The sequence below is a fragment of the Zosterops lateralis genome (assembly GCF_965231275.1).
Source record: "Zosterops lateralis genome assembly, chromosome: 6".
Taxonomy (NCBI): domain Eukaryota; kingdom Metazoa; phylum Chordata; class Aves; order Passeriformes; family Zosteropidae; genus Zosterops; species Zosterops lateralis.
The window spans coordinates 15604315-15626211 of record NC_139761.1 but is presented as its reverse complement, the minus strand read 5'-3'; the positions used below and the strand labels follow the sequence as shown (position 1 = coordinate 15626211).

The window sequence follows — 21897 nt, the reverse complement described above, 5'->3', positions numbered from 1 at the left end:
CTGCAATTAATAGACTTCCATGAAGTTCTACTTAATTTAAATTGACTATTTTAAAGAAGAAAACATACTACAAAAGATACTTCAGAGTATGTGGAGGTGGCCTCAAGAAATGCACTCTGCTGGAGAGAAAAGAATCTATTCCCAGAAAGTGATTTCACTCCAGATACTAACTGGGCATGCAGACTTCTCCACCCCAGCACTGGGAAACTGTTGCTTTCTGGTGACTACAACTGATGGCTGCTGAAAGGAGATTATTCATTTTAGGTTAAGAGGAACCAGCATTGGGGTTTAATGAACGTACTGCATCACCCACAAAACACAAGCAGCTTTCCTTCACGGGGCATGTGACACCCCTCAGTGGCAATACTTGTGTCTGATATATTTAGTAATCCCTGCAGAACACAAAATGAATTCCCCAAGGATACGTTCAACCTCGCTGCCTCATGGGAAAAGTGACAGCCTTTTGCACAGCTGGTCATCAAGACTGTCAGACCCAGCTGTTGTCTCACTCTTGCAGTACAGCCTGGATAAAAAGCCTCATCAGCTCAGTGGAGCAGAAGCTGGGCTTCACTAAATCCCAGAATATAGAGTTTTCATGAGTGTTCTGCCCCTAGTATTTCCACAGTCTTAAGCAGAGCAATCACCTTATAAATACAGACAAGATTTCTTTTTTTTAGAGCTAGAGTATCTATTACCTAATGCCTCTTAAACACCCACACATGTCTATGCATACATGCCCTTTTATGCAGCACCTAAAACACACCCTGTGGAGCTAGCATGATCCAGTGATTAGGGTGTTAGCTTGAACTTGCTTATAGTGAAACTGTACTTGAATATGTCAGCATCTCCAGAGTTTACAAGGCAGCTCTTTTAGCCCCTCTGTGCCTCCATTTAAAAGACAGGGAGTTACCACACTGTGTGTCTTCCCCAGCACACTGAGAGGACGAGCTCCTTACAGACAGCCCTGATGGGGCAGGAGGCAAACACAGCACCCAGACTGAACATGCCACAGCTCTGAAATGTGGCCTCAGCAGAGCTCCAGCAGCAAGCCACCTGCAGCACTTCTGATGCATGTACGAGTCTTCCTTTTACACTGTGGTGACCACCCCTCTGCCTTGGCCAGTCTGCGGTTCCACCTTGACTTCAAGCTCCCTGGACTTTCATCCTGGCCCCCAGCCCCTACCCTGCATATACTGATCCTTCCCCTCACACATACATTCCTCCTGCCTGTGGACCCCATCATCTTCACTGCCCTCCAAGGAGGGAATGATTTTTCCATCTCTTAGCTCCTGAATCTTCCTGATGCTCACCTCAGCATTGAGAACTATCCTTGCTTCCCCAGGATTCATGTATTCTACTTGGTAATGTGTCTCATCTTACTCTAAGTATTTCCAGAGGAAGCCTGGCTTTTTATGGTTTCTGTAAGGGATCATCACAGTGCTTTATTTCTAATGGTAACAGCCCTAAACCCTATTTAAAGACCATCCAAGCACTAAGCTTGCCACAGCATAATGAAGTTTAACAGGAATAAGGCACGATCTCAAGGCCATTCTACACCAGTCAACATGTCAAGAGAAAAGTGCATCTAAGCTGACTTTCAAGAGACCAATTTCTCATCCTGTTGCCTTAAGGAGCCTCCAAAAAGCTTTGTAAGACAAACATTAAATAACTGATTAAGATGAAGGAGGGGGAAGCTGTTTTCCAAAAGCCATTTAGAGTAGAGAACTTTAACAAACTACGTTAAGGTCAAGAAGAACTGCACTGAGTGCAAGGCAACAGCCCCTTCAAACACACAAAAGCTTTTGAACTTTGAGCAAATCAGCTTTCTTTAGAAAACAAGGAAATTTCTCAGCATTAAATCTGTCAGGTACTATTTTCCAACTCTTCTCCATTTGCAGGAACTTGGACCACCAGAAAGCACAGGAATGGCAAAACTCAGAGCAGTGAAGATCTCTGTCATCTAAGGAAAGATCTCAAACTTGAAGTGTTTCCTAGAGCTCATCTGGGGACAGGCCACACATCTCTCCTTTTAACTGAACCCAGAAACAGCCTCTTTTCAAAGAGACTCTCAATGCAGAACAAGGTCAGTGTATTTGTACGTGTCCTTTCTGTATGAACTCAGCTAGAGGTAAACTGCTGAAGTTGTGCAGGTGACAGGAGCATCAAAATGCACTCACGTCCTCATAACCCTGCATCTCTTCTCACACTCTGTTACTTGGATTTCCATAACAAAGTATTAACTCTGCATTCAAAAACAAAACCATCTAGTTGCACCAGGATTGGCAAAGGAAGTCATCCAGCTTCCCCTTGGGCCTCCAGGTTGCCAGCATTTTCCCAGTCTCCCACACCAACTCACCAGTGCATCACCAACACATGCAAAAGAAAGTTTCAATACCTATGTACAGAAAACTACTTTAAGTAAGTAATTTTAAAATCTGAACCTTACACCAATTCTCTACAACAGGAAATTACAAGAAGAAAAGTCCATTTTGTTCATTTCACAGGAACAATTATGGTAGCTGATGTGAAACCTTTCATAAACTTTGATTCTGTACTAGAAACTGCTGCACACTCAGACATCATGTACTACAAACATACTCAGTTTTCAAAGCCACATAGTTTGTCTAGAAGGCAGGAACTGGTAGCTTGGTTCTCTTTCTTACCAAGAAGGCAGAACTGTAGCATCAGTAAGTGACCTGTGAAGATCACTTAACATACTGGAAAACTCTTGATGTAGCCTAAATAACAGCACATTTCCCATGGCATGGATTAGCTTCACTACCAGAAATATAGATCTGCATAAACAGGAAGGCTTTCTGTCTGATTATTTTGAAAGCAGATGAGCTACTATAGACATGAACTAGAAAATGAAGCAGTTGAAGAAGAAAGAGAGATACACTGAAGCCAAGAGTACAGTAGATTCTCTTCAGTACAGTACAACCTTTCAACTTTGAACTTTCCAGTCTTTCATGCTTCCAGCAAAAACAACTCTGCTCTCTACTTTAGTGCATTTACTGAAGACTGATATCCAGCAGCAGACTCCAACCACCCAGGAAACAATGTGGAAGATATTTAGGCTTTTCAACAATAGATTGAAAGGGCTCTGTCCTTGGACTGCAGTTCAGCTTGACCCAGACAACATCTATGTTTTCCTCTTTCTAATCTTTGACATAAAAGCAAACAAGAAGAAACAAGGAATTTTAGCAGATCCTCCTTTGTTTGTATTCCAGGCCTGGTGTTAAGCCATGTTTTGTACCAGTCCCATTGCTGGCAGAAGGCCAGCAATGAAACTTGAAATCAGAAAGAGACCAACTATTTCATATTCCCTATTAAGTACCTCTGGATATAACCCAGCAACGAAAAAAATACTTTCCTTGAGAAGCCTGTGTATGGATGAGAATAGAACTGCTTGTCATTTTACCCAAAAAAGGTAGCTAATGATTTTTTAAAATATTTTAACAGGAAGTTGATACAGTATCTACTGCAAATAATAGGTAATTAGAAGATAAGAGACTCGCTGGTTCATTGACTTGCTTTTATTACTAAGTAATAAAACTTATATTATGTTTTGTTTAATATTAAACAAAGTCCCATAAGAATATTCCAAAAGAAAACAAGTAAGCAAAGAAACAATGCCATTTGGATTTGTGTTTTCCCACATACAGAAACATGACAATGACTGCTTGTAAAAACATGCCAACATTTTCCAAGGGAGAAAGAGATGTAAAGACAAGCATGTCTAAAGTGTTTGCATCAGATTTAAACTTAAAAGCTCCTTTTTGTTGTCTTAGGCTGTGATGGTCTCTTTCCACAGATACCTCCTTCCAAAAGGAAAGGTAAAGGCATACTGGGGTCTTCAACAAATGCTCACCTCAAAATTGTTTGTCTCTAAATCTAAAAGAGATTTCTGTAGTGGTTAGGAGAAATGAGGGGTGTGGCAAGGAGAAGGGGTAACTTATCTTCCCTGTTACATTTCTATTCTCTGTATATCTCAAAGAAACTTTCTGAGTACTCAGTTGCACTGTGCAGGCTACAGAAGTCCTTTGCTCCTTCATCTTGCAAATCCTACCCACAGGAAGCTACCCTAACCTCTAGCACTTGGATGACCAATTTTTTGTTAATTTTGCTGTTTATGAAGCTCTTCCAGTAATTTAAGACATCATTATTTTTCAAATGGATAAAACACAGGTATTAGCCTGTGAATTCAGGTGCAAACAGACCATTTCAATTTTGTATTAACCTGTCCCCCCCAATTAGAAAATAATTACTAAGGCATAATAGTTCCCTTTGGTTTTTTGCTTGCCTCTTCTCAGCTGCGAAGTCCCCTACCTCCCCTCCCTTCCAAAATATCTCCCTCATTTTCCTTCTTCTCAGTTCCAAATCCTTCTAAAAAAGCTTCTTAATCAAGATTAGAAGAGCCCATCCTGGACAACTCCAGAGCTGGAGAGTCAAGAGTTGAAGGGCAGCAGGGGAGGAAACATTTTAAACTTTCATCAACCTGACAGCAAAAGACTAGGCATAAAATCTGCATCTGATCTGTCTTTTTAAGTAGGCTAATGCAAAGAGAACCTGCTCAGAAGAAGCTTTGAAATACAAATTAATAACCCTATTGATTTTACATCATTGGAGCCATCATTTTGAATGCAAAATGAAGCTGCAATGAATGAAGCTACTCAAGCCCCTGTACAGCAACGACAGGCAGCTGCTCAGAGAGCATTTTGCTCTAATGAAAGTATAACAAAGATTCCCCAATGTTTTACATGAGCCAAAACATACTTAGTTTTCTAAGCCACATACTTTGTCTAGAAGGCAGGAACTGGGGTAGCTGGCTTTCTTTCTTACCAAGAAGGCAGGAACTGTAGCATCAGTAAGTGAAAGGCACCCTGGAGAACTCTGTCTCTTCACCTGACTTCCCTCCATGTACCTCTGGTCAAGAAGGAACCACTGAGGACTATAAGCAATTTTCACAGTTAACTAATTAACGGTGTTCAATCAGCCCAGCCCTGTGTTATAGTGGGTAGGAAGGGAGACTGACCATCATCTCTGCAAATAACGATCATCCCCCAAAATAAGGATTTAAGTGTCCTAAAAAGCAAATAACGATATTTCTTCACTTCTCATCTCACACACTACACTAGGTTCTGCATGCAGTCTTTGTTTTGGCTTTGGATGAGATCACCAGGCACTCATCACTGATTTTCAGTGCAGTGGAGAACAGTTTGCCTCCACCAATATTCTCCTGAGAAACTGTAGTCCATACCACATTCAATTAGCACAAAGACCTCAGAAATCTCAGCCCTAAAGGTCTTTTGGAGCTAAAAATGCCACTGTCAACAGACAACTCCTCCATACCATTTTCATTCTCCTGTAATTTTTTTTTCCAAGGCAACTGAAAACAGTCATAAAATGGCATGCCAAGAGGCTTCCTGTTCTATTAGCACTCTCTGCCAGACCCTACAAGGGCTCCTCACAGACTCCAGAGAGCAGGGACACAGAGTCATGTAAATATGAAGCCAGTTTCCTCCCTAGCTCTTTGCAGATTAGATGGTCAAGGCCTCCCTAACACAGATCTGAAAAAAAGTCATTCTTAAAAACGTCATAAATGTAGTCTGGCAGATCATTTCTCCTCCTGTGGTCAAAGATCCCTTGCTCTCTGCTTCCTGGAAGACTGCTTTACGGAGCCAACAGTCAGACTGCTGCCAGGTATCATCTTGCTGTCACATTTATATTCAATAGCAGGAAAAAAAGCATAATGAATTTTGCACTGTTTGGTCTGGTTAAGATCATCAGAACTTTTTCAGTCAACTTAATCAACAATAAGGGAACCACACTATTTCCAGTTGTGTGTAGGTGCCAGAAATACCACGGTGCTTATATAACACCTCACTCATACAAACAGCTTTCTTGCAAGGGGTAATTTCTCATTTTCTAAGCTGCTCATTGAGTTTTAGTTTTAAAAACCCAAAACAACATCACTACACCACATATTTGGTAGAAAAGTATTCTTACAAATTCTTTTTCTTATGGAATATGCTTCTCTTAATTTTTAATGATTATCTATATCTTAAAAATAATATAGGACAGACAGAGACAGGCAGCTATTTCCAGATAACTTCTGCCCTGGATACGAAACTACATGACTCTAAAACACATTTTGGCATGTAATTCAACACAGAAAAGCCTGTGCTCTGCACCACTGGTTCCTGGTTATACATTTTACTGTTGTGGGGGCTTCTTGCATGCCAGTGATGTGGCACAACTCAGTCTCCTGCAGAAGTAAAGCTTAAGGCCTTACTTTATCAGAAAGAAGATATCATTCATGTGCTTGCTCACAGAGTCCCTATGCTCTACCTCATCCTCTATCTTCCAAAATAAAAACGTTTGGAAGGCATTGGGAGAGAATCTTTTAAGACGTTTTTTCTTTGGGAAAACAGTTCTCTGTACCACTACACCCTGCATATTTCTGACCTTCAATGTAAACTTGAGGGGAAAAAAATTAATAACAGGATTTTAAGCACTAGAGGACAGAGTCACTCACAGTAATCTTGATGTTGCAGAAATTATCATTCCAGGAACTGGGGAGACTAGACAGAACTGGGCCAAACTAATTCAGTGGCTTCTGTCATGGAGGGATGCGTGTAAAGTGATCTGCAAGGACCCATTCCTCTCTGTGATCAGCACTAATACTCTTGAAATAACATAAGAATATTTGGTGGGAAACAGATCTAACTAACCTTACTGATACAAAACAAAACCTTCCCAAGGTGGAAGGCAAACCACTTTTGCTGGGCTATCAGTAGCAAGGCAGCAGTGTGCCAGACAGCTCTTTTCATCAAACCCCTAGAAACTGCACAGTAATCACATTGAATTTGCTGCACCAAAATCGTCCGCCTGCTTGAAATGCAGAAAGAACCACTTACCTGGAACCTGTGAACCAACTCCAGTGACTGGCTGTCATTCTGGTCTGCTTCAAGGATTACATCGGTCAGTTTATGTATGATCACATCCAAAGGGCCTTGATCTTCAATGGGTTTGGTGAGGTCAAGCTGAAGAAATCAAAGAGAAACATTTTATTAATATATGGGGGATCCAAGCTCTTGTCCCTGCCACCATCCAAGGTGTTTCTGCCACACAGATGACATTTACTTTACACAGTGCTTTTGTTTTGGTATGTTATCCAAATCCCTGAGAATTGACACATCACTGAATGTTAGAAAACTTTGCTCAGACAATTATTTCTCAGCAGTGTAGCTCTAATTCCATGAAAAACAGCAAAGTCACCAGCAAGTACTATCCATCCAGACATCTTCCTGTGCTTCTCCACCCTAAACCAACATATGGCTCTTCAGCTCAGTTTCCCAGCATGTTCACCCAGTTTCCCGGTACATTCACATACATGCAAAAGGAATGAGCTAACAAGGATTAACACCACTAATAAAAGGAAGGTCTGCTGCGCCCTTCACTAACTGGGATTGCAAAAACAGCACCCATGACAGGAATAAAGGTAACACAAAAGCAAGTGACTCAGGATCTGTGGAAATTCATCTGCTACTGAGACAGCAATTTTGCTGGTAAGGAGGGGTGCAGCTCCCAGACAACTCTCAGTAGCAGACTTTGGCGTTAGCTGGGTAGGAGACAAAGATTTGGGGTGAGGTGTGCAGAAAGTTTGCTCCAGACAGCACAGGAAAGCATGAAAACAGTGGCAATGTGTTAGAGGACTTGGTCCCAGTACTCAAAGAGGGCTCAAGAGCAGAGGAACCACCTGCACTGGAAAAGGATAGAGGAATTCCTTCTTGATGAGATATCTGGACCTGTACGAGATGCATGCAAGGATCCTAAGAGATCTGGCCAGGGTTACTGTGAGAGCTTGGATTTATCAGACTATAAATCAAAACTATGGAGATTCCAACTAAATCAGGCAAAAAAAAATCTACCACAAGGACAGTCTGGTTACAGCAGAATCCCACAGAGGTGGCAGGATCTCCATTCGTCAAGATTTTCAACACCTGACTGGGGAAAGTCCTAAGCAATTTGATCTGAATTTAATGCCAAATCTGCTTTCATGAAGATGATGTTATGCAGACCCCTAAGATGCTCATGAAACTTAACAATCTCCTGAAGCTACTCACCAGACTGAACACTAGCTCAGTGTAAGTGCCAGAACTGGCTCATATTCTAGCCAACACACTGGGCTGCTCACAGCCCAAAAGCTGTGAGATTCAACCCAGTTGTGAGATTTAATGCATCAATGGCAACATAACCTTGTAAATGCCAAACCAGAAACATCTTTGAGAGGAAAGATGGATGTGTGCTTACTAAAGTTAGCATCTGATTTTACCCACATGATCCTTCTTTTTTATTCAACTCTGGTAAAGAAGGCTGTGAGAGGCACAGGAGGGAGAGGAGTACTGGGCAGAACAAGCTGCTGCTGATGCTGTTTTCTGTTTCATTAGCTAGAGTTTCGTCCTACTAAATTTTCCCACCCTGAAAATGGCTCTGTTTTGGATTAATGAGTGAGTGCCTTAAAGATGGTAAAAGATAAGACGAACCAATAAGATAAGGATCAAACCAATAAAACTAAACCAGCACAGATCTATCAGCCTTATATTAATTTGCTAGTTGCTAATGTAACTATCCATGAAGCTGAGTTACTTTTCTTGTGTAGGCACTCTTATGTGGGCCAGGCTCCTCTGAGCAGAATAACTGAAGGTACTTATGGCCCAAAAGCAAATTGAAAGACTGCCAATTCCTCCCTCAGAGACCACCTTTACTTGCCCATTACTATATGCTCCTACTAAGAGTTATGGGTTGGGACCCTTAGAAGTCCTTATGCAGATTCCAGTACAACTGGAAAACACAGTGTGTGTCTCTCTTCCGAGGAGACAGACAGAGGCACCACCCACAGGTGGGCAGCTACTCCCTACAAGCCAAGAGACCAACAGGAGAGACGTGGCGTGGATGCTCAGGGATGGGTAAGCTGTGGCCAGCTGAGGCAGTCCACAGAAGGTCTGGCTGTCCTGACATGTTTTCACTCTCAAGTAGTGCAGCACAAAGGCTAGAGGACAGCCTAAGTATCTGCAAAACGAATGCAAAATGAAGTGAACTGCAGCTTGACTATAGGACACGGAAGGAGATAATTAACTTCTTCAACCAAGTTCCAGAAAAATCAGTTAATATCCTTAAAAGAAATCTCAAATGACCACACTGCTGCTTCTGATTTATTTCCATCTGCCTATCACATCTGGAAGGACACAGTAAAACAAAGGGTCTATTTAACTAGATCAGAAAATCCTTGGTTGCTGAGGTACAAAATTCTGAATTAATCCATTTTCAGGACTTGCAGTTTGAAAAGCGTTAAGAAGCAAGTAAGTATTTGAGATTGGTTACCCCTCTACATTCTTCCCGAACTTTCAGCTCAATCTGCACAGAAACATTCAGGAAACAAGAGAACAGTCCTCCCTTTCAGCCTTGACCCAAGAATAGAAGTAAGCCTTCAAGGCAAATCCAGGCATTTCCAGCACAGTGTTTTCCATAAGCATAAGACATCTGGGCAAGACAACTTCACAACAGTTGTGCCAGCTAAACGCAACAGGCAAATTTTGAGAACGAAACCAAATGCACGTACTTTGCACACTGGAAAGCATTAAAAAGGCTCCCCCCAACACTGTTTTACTTCCCTTTCACCAGTAAAGCGGTAAAGCAATGTGAGAAACAACAGCATGATAAAGCAGCTTCTCTGGAAGGAAGTTCAGGATCACTTTAATTGCCTCAACAAGGACAGCAGGTACATTTCAGCCACAAAAACCTTCAAAATTTGATCCAGTATTTTGCGGACTGGAGCATCAAATCATTTGCAAGAATAAGTTCTCTGTGCTTAGAGCTATGCTGCAGAAAGCAAATATTCCTGGGCTGTGTGGAATTTGGAAGAGATCCACCTTCCTTTTATACACTAAGAAAAAAAAGTAAAAGTAGAAGGAAAAAAAAAAAAAGATTTGAAGAGGTAAAAAGAAGTCTTTTCAAGCAGAGTATCAGACCCAAAAAGAAATCAGTGAAAGTAAAGTGCAAAATCTCTGATGGCCCTCTGCTGAGAAAAACACTGATTCATTGTTTGTCATCAGCTGGAATTTGAGCCCTCCTACTTCCCTTCCCTTTCAGCATCTCCCTCTCTGAATGATCTCTGCATTTGACATGATCACCCAAAGGTTTGTTATTGCAAAGAACTAACACCATAGCAACAGAAGTGAAAGAAAAGATTTACCAGCGTGAGCTTGAAAAACCAGAGATACATCTATGGTGCTTTTTCTTCTGTGAGGTGGCTATAGCCTGCAGCATACTCTGCTTGCCCTTTTCTTTATGTTAAAAAATCAAATCCAACCAGGTATGGGTTTCATGGCATTGTCACTCATCAGTAAAAACCCAGCAAAACTTAGGTGCATGATATGGAACAGAGTATCAATACTTTACACAGTAAATATGCAAGACATACATGTGACACAGATGGGTGCACTGTCTCTGGGTAAAAAACTGTCTGGATGGCCAGGCCCAGAGAACAGTGGTGAATGGAGTTAAATCCAGTGGGCAACTGGTCACACTTGCTGTTTACTGGGGCTCAGTATTGGTGTCAGTGCTGTTCAGTGTCATTATCAATGATCTGCACAAGGGCACTGAGTGAACCCTCAGTCAGTTTGCAATTCAAGCCAAACTGGGCATGAGTTGATCTGCTGTAGTGCAGGAAGGCTCTGCAGGAGGATCTGGACAAGCTGGATCCATGAGCTGAGATCAACTGTATGAAGTCAAAAAAGGTCAGGTGCTGCACTGGGGTCACTCACAACAACCCCACACAGCACTACAGGCTGGGGGCAGAGTGGCTGGAAAGCTGCCTGGTGGAAAAGGACCTGGGGGTGCTGGTGACAGCAGCTGAACATGAGCTCTGTGTGCCCAGCTGGCCAAGAGGGCCAATGCCATCCTGGCCTGTGTCAGCAATAGTGCAGCCAGCAGGACCAGGGCAGGGATTGTCCCCCTGTACTCAGCACTAGTGAGGCCACACCTCAAATCCTGTGTTCAGTTCTGGGCCCCTCACTACAAGAAAGACATTGAGGTGTTGGAACATTTCCAGAGAAGGGCAATGGAGCTGGGGAAGAGTCCAGAACATGGTTCTGATGAGGACTGGCTGAGGGACCTGGGGGTGTTTAGCCTGAAAGGAGGCTGTAGCCAGGCAGGCATTGGTCTCTTCTCCCAAGCAACAAGTGGTAAGAGATGGGGAAATGTCCTAAAATTGCATAGGGAGATTTAAATTGAATATTAAGAAAAATCTCTCCACTGAAAGAAGTCAATTAGAGCAGGTTGCCTCAGGAAGTGGGGGAATCACCATCCCTGGAGGTATTTAATAGACGTGTAAATGTGGCACTTGGGGATGTGGTTTATTGGTGGACTTGGCAGTGCTGGGTTAACAGCTGGACTTGATTTTAAGGGTCTTTTCCAACCTAAATGATTATATAGGTCTGTATGCCTTTCCTGGTCTTTCAAATCCATATATGGAAGAAACCAACCAGTAGATAAATGTTCTTATCTTGGCTGGCTGCAGCCAGCCTGCCCACCTTTTAATAGAAGGACGGGCTGAAAGTTACAAAACGCTCCAAGCTTAGAAACGACAGTCTCTCCCACAAGCTTCCTAGAGAATCCACTGGAAAGCAAGTTACAGGCACACAGAGCTCCGTCTCTGCCCTCCTCTCCCCCTCCCCCTTCCTCTGTCCTCCAGAAACACACAGCCAGCACATTATCCAAATCATTATAGAGAAGGGCAAAAAATGTTTATTTCCATTAAGCATAATTTGTTTAAAGTTTTGGGGTTGTTTTTCTCCAGAACCCTGGCAATCCATCTGTATTTGAGGGACAGGGCAAGTGCCTGGCAGAGTGCCATGGCTCTCCACTGGTCCCAACTGCAATCCCACACAAATGCATTTCTGGAAGCCGTGTTTAAAAATAAAACTATGTCCAAGTGGAGAAAATCTGGATTTGTTCACCCAGGGGAAAAAAAACCCTAAGCCAAACAACTACAAATGCTGGATTTAGGAAAAAGAAATATAATTTATAATAATGATTAAAATAGTTGTGTATTTTTTGTTTTATTGAGTGTTTCCAGTCCATGGTATAATCAGCTGCATTTCAGAATCTGCCTGATTAGGATTTGTGATTTTGTTTTTTGTTTAAACCTCTTCTTCCAAAATAGTTTTTGGATTAGCATTCACATGAAATGAAGTTTTAATACCAACCTGTTCATTTATCTGAACCAAAGAGAGTAATGTCCACTGCTATATCCCTGCAGAATGTAGAGTCTACATTTCTATTTATCCTCACTTTTCTCTTATTATATTTTCATTAAAAATAAAAATCCGTACAGCTATTCTTCAAACATTTTGCTCCCATTCTTCAATCCACTAACAAACTCCATTCGCCAGGATGCTGTTTTAAGTCCTTGCTATGTTTTCATTTGATGTGCTGCTAGGACAGGAATGTTCTAGGATGTGCATCCTAGAACAGGAGTGCACCTCCCTTCACAGCAGCCTGTCATGCTGCAGGTAGGAAATGTTCGTGAAACTTTCAGCCAAAGGAGGTAAGTGAAGGCAGAAGGTAAATCAGAAACCTAAGCCTTCTCAACAGGCAGACAGCACCAAATCATCAGACATTAACTCAAGTGCTAGAAAACCTAATAGAATGCCACAAAAGGGAAATAATCCACTCAACTTTCTGGTAGGGAACTGTTAATGCCCTGCTATACATTTCACAAATAACAGTCCAAAAACCCCTTTGTGGTAATCTAACCACTCTTCTCCCTGTGAACTAGACATACAACTTCAGCCTGACCTGACTTCTTTGCTCCTTGATTCCTGAGACTGTGTAGGGGATTTTCTACATGATTCTTATTGTATTCTGCTATTCAAATACTCAACTAAAATTGTATTGGTTCCAATATGTGTGGTGTTTATTGCAATCTTAATTCAGCTTCTTAAACTCCACTGCATGAAAACCTTCAGGATTTTAGCCCTCATCTTCCACTGCTGGGGCTATTTTCTACCTTCTATTTTCATCACATAAATTTATATCAAAAGGCTTGTAAAATAAAGCTTTTCAAATTCTTCTCCCAATATCACCCCCAAGTGTTTATCTGTGCTGTGCATCAATGCTGAGCAAGTCACAATGAAAAAAAATTAAAGCTCCAGATGAGGAAGCCAAGTCTTCACAAAGCTGAACCCTGACAGCTGATCTATTGGTGGACACTGCTCTCTCCCAAAAAGCTCCAAGAAAACATCTAAAAATATCTTAAGCACTTTGGAGAGGGAAGCAGCAAAAATCAATACTGTCAAGTTCACTGTTTACTGTAAAAAGTAAACAAAAATACAGATGCTATTCTAATTACAGGAGAGAATGTGCTTGCTTTTAAAAGAAAGTGGGAAATTTTCCTGAAACAAATCAGGGAAACAGTTGTGAATGTCCATCCATACACGTAAGACCTACTTGTGCACAGCAACAGAAGAGAATGGCACAGAAGCCTGACTGCTCTTGGGACAAACCAAGGGAAATCTATATGAACAAGTAAGATCAACACATGCTTCTTTCATGAATTAAACCCTTCAGGAGCAGTCCACTCCTGTCCTGTCCCTCCAGGGACTACACACTCAAAAAAGCAGTTGTCAGATCTGCGCAGCACAAAACTGACACAAATGACTCCTGCCAAAGCCCATGGAAGGTAACAAAGTATATATCTCTAAACATTTCCTCACCAGGGAAGACATAACACTACCGGGCATTTTCAGTGGTATACAGGCTCCCCATAGTTCCTAAAATATCCATGTATTATAGCTAAATATTTGTATATTTAGGAGATTTTCTCCTCATGTCTCTGAGAAAAAAAAGTTATCTCGGCTTTCATCATGCCCAGACAGTGCAGAAGTGTTCTGCATTTACTGCTGCTGCTAATGGGGCCAAAGGATACTAAAGGAGAACATCAACTCCCCTAGACAACAAACACCAGCTCTGTCCCATAGCAGAGGGCAAACAGGGACCTGACCATCAAAGGCTGTAAAGAAAGTGCAAACGCTATACCAAGAGGTGCTGGTTTGTCTCTCCACGCCCCCCTTGCCCAGCACTGCATTAAGCTGCACATCCTGTTGCAGCAGCAGCACTTTGAGAAAGGAAATCCGCTGTGGTGAGGAGATCTCCCCCCTCACACTGAGGAGAGGAGAGGGGATGGCAGCAGCATTGGTAACAGCCACCTCCTCACACGGGAACTCCTTCCCAAGCAGAAAGGAAACATCTTGAAAATACCCGACCTTCTTCCTGGTCTTTTTGAAATCATGGAAGTTGAAGACTGACCAAAGAGCTTACCCTTCCTAACACTGCAGGACACTCAAGGTTACTGCCTGTTGCTCTGCCCAGCTTAGTTTAATAGAACCACCAAAGGAAAAGGAAAGCAACTCCCACACTGTGATACGTCATGCAGACTCTCAGGCAAGTATCAGTGGCATCCCAGGCATCAAGACATGCCTAAAGGTGAGGAGCAGCATAACAGAGCCTAAGAACCTGGGTTCCCATTTTCCCAGACACTGAAGCTTTAACACCAGAGAAGATTCTAGGTTTAATATATGGTTTCTTTGTGTTTTCTTGCATTCTTGTCTTTACTTTGCATTCTGCTGGGCACAAGTTGCTGGAGAGTATGTGTGAGCACTTTGCACATTTTCAGGAGCTGCACACAGCTGCTCCCCTGCAAGCTTGGTATGATGTCTGAAACATCTGGGAAGTTCTCACTTTTAGCTGTATTCTAGATAAAATGAAGGAAAAGGAAGCTTACAGGGTTTTTTTACACTACATATACTAACATACACAGACACCATTTATGGATCACTTCCCCAGCTACTACACAAACTGAATAATCCTTGTACCTTTGAGGCTTGTCCCCAAGTTACACAATCCCCCAGGACCCTGGTGAGCATCCCCTCCTCACGGCCTCCTCTTCCCCCTCCCACAAAAGCAAAGAGTGAGCCAGCACTGTTCTTGCCTGTGCAGTATCACTGGGGTAAGTTACTGCACCCCAGTTACTCAAACCTCTCCCACTGCTCCCCTCACTTCCCCCCTTACTCCTCTGACCCTGCTACATATATTTCCACTGAGCATCATAATCCTGTTAGCACTAAGTTTTGCCCCTTAACTTCTTTACAAGAACTGTCATGTTTGGGCTATGGGTAAAATTCTTCACAGAAACCATTTTCAGACTTTCTGTTTTACCCAGGACTGGAACATTGTTTCTAGAACTTTGTTTTAGACTTACAACCCAACACACACACACACACACAAATTCTAGCAATTAAAGTTGAACAGTTTGGTTTATCTCCTGTACAATACTTTGGCGTTGCAAAAAGCTCTTTCCAGAACTTGCCAAGATGTGGGAATGGCTATTTCTGAGTATGATATTATACTGAGAGCTCATATCCCATTAGGAGTGGACTGCAATGAGCAGGTTTTTGCAGGCAAGTGGTTAAGCAGCTCAGTCTTACTCAGGGATGGTTTGAAAGGCAATTGCTGATTTTCAGCAATGCAGGAGAAATAACCAATGTTACCCAAATCCAGAAAAGCCTCTTGCTAAGGGTGTCTCCTGAGGTCACCAAGGCTCCTGTGGATTAAGAAGGGCAGCAGAACAAATCCACAGATTAGCAGAGGAGAAAAGTTGAACAGCAAATGTGTGACATGGGAGGATTAGTGCCCCAAAGAATGAAAGCAAGTTACAGAAAAACAAGAACCCCGGAGAATGAGCATTTAGCATAACCTGCCTTGCTTCACTTCCTGGAACTGTCAAAAAAGGCAATGTTCACTGCACCAGACTAAAAGGCTATAGAGGAAATCTCTATAGTAGTGGAAGGTATGGGAAAATTACTAAGTGGTTCACAAATTCTCCAGCTCACTTCTGAAAGGGGCAAATCAGACCCAGAAACCCTTCATCTTTTTACTTTACATGGCAGAATTTTAATGCTTTTTTGAGCAAGCTGGGTCAGCTGTAGCCCAGTTATTGAATTGACAGCTCAATCAACCCTGTAGGAGAGCAGACAGCAGAGCAGGAGTGGAATGGAGATGCTATCCATGGAGAACGCTCCACCTAACCCAGAATACAGAAATTGTGCAGTACTACAGCCAGTACAGCCCAGGTAAGCAGAGGGAAGGGCATGAGAGAGGTGAACTTTAAAGTTTTCAACCCTTAATTATATCACCATATAGCGAATGAAAACATTATGATATCTTACAGTACTACAAATACTTTTGGTTTTTTAATAACTACTGGATACAGAGAATGTTAAGAAGGAAGCATATTCTGAAAGTTTCTCTTGAAGATACACAAAAATGGACTGACTAACTTCCTTCCTTTTGATCATGGGATTAGGTAAGTAGAAAAGCTGATACACAAGAAACATCCCCCAGAAAGCCTGGCTACTACCCTTTATCCTAAGGGCTGACAAAGCTCAGCTCTGCACTTATACCACACAGCTCAGGCTCAGCTTTTGGATAATTCTTCAGCAGCACCTGTCAAACATCAAGAGCAGTCAGAGCTCTTGTGTGTGCAGCTGTACTTCCCATGAAATTGCCAATGTCTCTGCTGTGTCTCCACTGTAATTCTCCCTTCAACAAAGCTTCCCATCTGGCACAGCCAGGCTGCCAGAACCCTCTTCATTTCAGTTAGCCACCAGCCCCCAGAGAGCTGTATTTCTAGGTGCATTTCCCTTTCTCAAGAGACTCCAGATGATGCCAAGTTGTAAGCAAATGTAGGTAGCACCTAAAGTACATTTAAACCAGTCTGCTCATCACTTTGCTGAATTTATGTGCTCTTTATTGTGTCCGAGGAAATTCAAATACATGTGGAGGGAGCAATAGCTGTCCAAGTAGAAAGTTTTTATGCTCTTTATTTACACCCTGCCTAAACTAATTAGGATCCCTTCTGAAAAATAAACCAAAATTGAAAAGTACTTATCTTAAAAAAATCCTCCTTCATCCAAACACATTTTTACAGGGCTGCTCATGACCACTGGATAGCTAGTAATGCTTGTGCAACTGCAAAGCATAGAGGAGGAGGAGGGAGAAGTACACTGGAATAAGACAGGCAAGGAACACAAAAGCTTTAGAAGACTTAGCCTGAAGGGAAAATAAAAATGAGTAAGGTTACTCTTAAACATAGAGAAGGCCATGCTTAGGCTGACCTAAATCATATCCCTATGCTGCATGAGCAGAAATCAGAAGAGAGACCCTGAAGAGATTGAAGAGACTGTGACATTCCCTGCAATTCTGTTCCAGCAAGTATTATTTATGGAAGAATGAAGTTGCCTTTCAATTACAAAGCATTACTTCAGCTTGAAACCACTGCTCCCAGTGAGACAGAATGATGAAACCATCCCTTCCAAGGGTGAATTTAAAGGCATTGGAAATGGTCTGAAGTGAACACAGCTGCAAAGGTGAAACAGCTCATCATTTCTCAAAGGGAGGAAGAAGGGCATAGGTGGAGATTACAATCACCCCTCACTGGTACTGCACTGTTAGAAGGTATTGGAGAAAGGAGAAAAAAGTGAAGAAAGTTGGGAGAGGGTGGCTGGGATGGGATGCAGGCAAGGTTTTAACTGGAACTTCAGCGTGTCTGACTCACTGGATCAGCAAATACCCTGGCACAGAGCTAGTAATCAATAGTTAATGGCCAACAGTTTGTTTTGCAACAACTGCAAAACAGATTTGCTTTTTACTTCCCACCATGTCTGATGAAGTCTGCACAAGTGGTCCATGGCTCAGCCATATACCAGACTTTTTTTTCCCACCCAGGTGAACAGTCTTCCAATGCAGCACCTGCCCAACACATATGGAGACCAATAGCCTAGGCAGAACACTTTAGGTAAAATTCCTTTTAAATGAGAATGATAAAAGGTCTTGCTGTGCTGAGATCATCTGACAATCCTTCTGAGGTTATTGCACAGCTATTCTGAAGCAGGAAAACTAACATAAAAATTTGTAATACAAAGAATACTAAATCAAACTATGTTAGTTTAAATTACAGGATAAAATGGTATACAATTCAAGCAGATTTATGATTTCAGGATGGCAAATGAATAAAGAAAGTAATTAGTAAGGACTGCTGAGTTGTGAAAAGCTTCAGGATTTGATAATAAAAGATTCTTAGCATTTTTTGCCAGCATGCCAAAAAGTGAAACATATTTTGGGAATACTGAAAAAAGAAGAAAAATTGGGATCTCTGTGTAGCAAGCATAGGGTTAATATTAAAGATAATACAGAAATAGCCCCAAATTTTACACAAATGTTTGGCTTGAGCTTTCAACAAAAATAGTCTGGTCATGGGGGCAAAGCAAGTTGGTGAACAGATATGGATAAAGATACATCAGTGGGTACCAACAACCAAAGCCAGAACTCACAGAGTGAGGCTCACAGGAGGCAATAACTACATTAATTTTAGGCTTTTTCTTGCAGTCAGAGAGAAATGAATAAACACCTTGACATTTCAAATTCATTTAGTCTGTCTTACTTCCATGTCCTAGAATAGGAGGAATCACACCTAAATCTGCCTGATCAGAAGGAGCTTAGTGGAGTGCCACAGAAATCAAATGACTGTTCAGAGTTTACTGTGCTGAGGTGAAGAGAAACTTTGCCTCTCCCACACTGGATACTTTTTAAAAAAGGCAGCACCTTTTTTACCCCCATCTCTAAAAACCAAAATTAAAATTCAATTAAACAAAACATTACATAGGATATCAGAGAAGGGTGATACAAGCATTCTATATAACTGTATCCTTTATACAGTGCTTCCAAACAATAAAAAAAAAAAAGAGGCAACTATATCAGGGAAAGAGAAGAGGGGAAAAATGATGGTTACTTACTGTTCACCTGACCTAGCAGTATAACGGCATTTCAGTACATTTGAAGATGCCGAAAAATAATCAGATCTTCAAGTGCAAATAAAAAAATGTAGTAAAAAGTGACAAGAATCTCAGAAAGACAGACAAGACCCATCTAATGGGCTTTATGACCACTGATTCTCTAGCTGGAGAAAATTCAGCAAAGCTTTTTCTTTTTTTTCTCACTAAAGCATGCACACAGGCAGAACTGGAGAAAGACGAGGATCCATAGAAGCACAGGAAGGTGAATGAAGGGCTAAATAAAAGAGAAGCTGACAATGGCTTGCATGCTGAAAGCAGCAGTGGCAAACCAGAGAGGCTGTGCTACTGGCAGTCCTCAGGCACTGGTTTTCTGACCATTTTATTTAATATCTTCATTAGCAGTCTTAGCACAGTAAGTAGATTACTGATAGACCTTAATATCTACACAGTGTAACTGGCTCCACCACTTTGCTGTATCATGTGGAAGGGAGAAACACTGAGTAAAGACAAAATGAAAATTACGATGACATGACAAAAAAAAACTCCATTTCACCAGGATCAGGGTATCTTACCTGAGGTTTTTTTAAGGTTAAACTACTGAAAAAGGCACTACTGAGAGCCCCATTGAACAGTGTCGCCCAGTTAGGGCATCCATTACTAGAAGCAGAAAATCAAAATTAAAAAAAGGCTTAAGAATTCAACTAAACTTTTTAAGTTAGAGCTTAAGAACATAGAAAATCCCTTCCACACATTCCATGGCCACGGATCCTTATAAACTATGAATAGGAGGATTTGGCCTAATGCAGATTCTTAGAGTGTTAACCACTTTCTGGCAAGAAATAGCTTACCTTATTCATCAATACTGTTGCTGCAGGGGAATACCAACTGATTTGATGCTATAAATGGGCATTCTGGGGTGTAGAGAACAAACTGAAATCTACTACCCAGGAACACATTTGTTCCTGGAGTTCCCTAAATATTCACAGAGGAACAAAAGAACCAGAAGGTACAGCAATGGAGATCAAATAGAAGAATCTCAGGTTTCAGATTATTCGAACTTGCATTCCACTTTATAAACAGAGCACTAAGTGAGCAGCACAGAGACAAGTTTAAAAAAGGACCATCAGAAACATCACTTAGGAAGTAGCAGGCAAAGCAGCACTTTGTCACTGACCTGTAAATCAAGTCTGGCACAAGTCTAGTTCTGGTGTCTTCCCTCATGCACTTGACTGACAAGCCATCCTCCCCAGATGGAGAAGGAACCTGTCTGTGGCTCTGCCCTTGGCAAGGCAGCCAGGCCACCCTGGACTTCTGCAAGGATCCTGCAGATACCTTGTCTCACTGAGATGGCTGGGCTGATTCACAGGAATATCAGTGACACAAAAGTAGGTAAAAACTTCATTTTAATTGGTTAATAATAGTTTCAGATATTGTCTCACAAGCCTGCCATCTGACTGCTGGGGCTTTAAAATGACATAACCCACCCCCTCACTACTCATTTTCCTTTTTGCTTTTTTGAACAGGAAAATGACTTCCTATTCAGGGAAGATGGTGAATGCTGGGGTAAATAAATCACCTAGAAAAAGAGCAGCTAAAATTGCATTTCTTATTCCTCACTCAACTCTGTTTACAGGAATCTCAAGCCTTCCTGTCACAGCAATAGGTAAACATCCTAAGAAAATGGAGTCTATAAGTTGTTGGTACACCTTCCACAGACAACCAAATCCCATCTTCAGTGTTCATACTCATTTTAACAGGCAAACGTGGGAGGGGGGTAAAATAGTTTAAATACAAGGACACAGCCAGAGTGTGAAAAGCCTGTCTGTGTAGCTTACAACCTCAGGACAAAAAGTGCCAGACACTTCTAGAAGGTCTCATGCTATAACCTAGTTTTCAAACTGTGTTTGCCTGCACTCTCTCCCTGAGCTCTGATTTCAGGGCATTTGTCTTGACTGTCACTCAGCTGTCTGTCAAGACATCCTCCACTGCTTCTCATGCATCAGCACAGATGATGCTTAATTTGCTCTCTCTTGCCTTCTCCAAACTTTTGCATAGGGGTAGCTCCAAACTCTTTCCAAATTTCACCATGGCATCACTTCTCCACTGTTTCACCTGGGCAAAACCCATTCTGTCAACTGCCAGGGAGGGCTGGTCCCAGTTCCCACCTGCCCCAGGGCCCTGCTCCAGCAGATGCTCCCAGCAGCCTCAGTTTGACACTTTGGTCTTCCTCCCCTCAGCTGTGTTCTTCATTGTAACTGTACCTCAAGTTCATAATTCTAGTTTATGCTTTTCTACCTCTGGCTCTTACCTCAACTTCTGTTTTTGCTCCTGTCCCAGCTAGGTCTTTGAGCTCCCCTCTTACATCAATCTCTGTGAGCGTGAACACCAAACTACTGGGCCTGCTATTTAGAAGTCATCATCAATTCCCTCAAACTCTCCTTCTTGCAATCCAGACCTTCCAGATTCCTTGTACTTCTCACCACATCACCCTTCTTTTGGATCAGAGGGAAGTCCTCTCATGTTCATTTTGAAAATTCTTGAGCTTATTCTTTCCCACCTCTCACCCACCCACAAAGCCAACTTCCACAGCCCACTACAAAAATCCAACCAGTACCTTAGCATTTTCTCACATCCTGTTGCATCCACTTCAGAAAAGTTTGCCATAAACATATACACAGCTCTGTCACTTCTACACTTCACAACCCTTTTTCCAATTCCTGCTTTGCTGGAGTGACATAAAGTCAGTTCTAGAACAGCAAAATGCTCCAAAATCTTCGGCCTTTTCTCCCAAGGTCTATTTGACTCCATCTACCAGCTTGACCACACCTAGATTTAGAGAAGCAAGAGTATGGGTGTGAACCTAAACATGGCTACACAGCTTTGAGCAAGGACACCCCAAACTCCTAAAGGCAGAATAACATGCACAGAGATCAGCTGAGCACAGAGGCATCTCAGCTGAACTTAGGGCCTTGACCACTAA

The 21897-nt window shown here is 42.0% G+C and overlaps 1 protein-coding gene across 2 annotated transcripts in view; it reads right to left on the bottom strand.

Moving 5' to 3' along the window:
• Positions 1-21897, bottom strand: part of ITPK1 (inositol-tetrakisphosphate 1-kinase) — a 142738-nt gene that overhangs the window by 66594 nt on the left and 54247 nt on the right. For both annotated transcript variants that reach the window (XM_083863381.1, XM_083863382.1), the window contains exon 4: positions 6921-7046. In XM_083863381.1, the coding sequence (XP_083719507.1) occupies positions 6921-7046 (126 nt within the window). The remainder of the gene's footprint in view (positions 1-6920; positions 7047-21897) is intronic.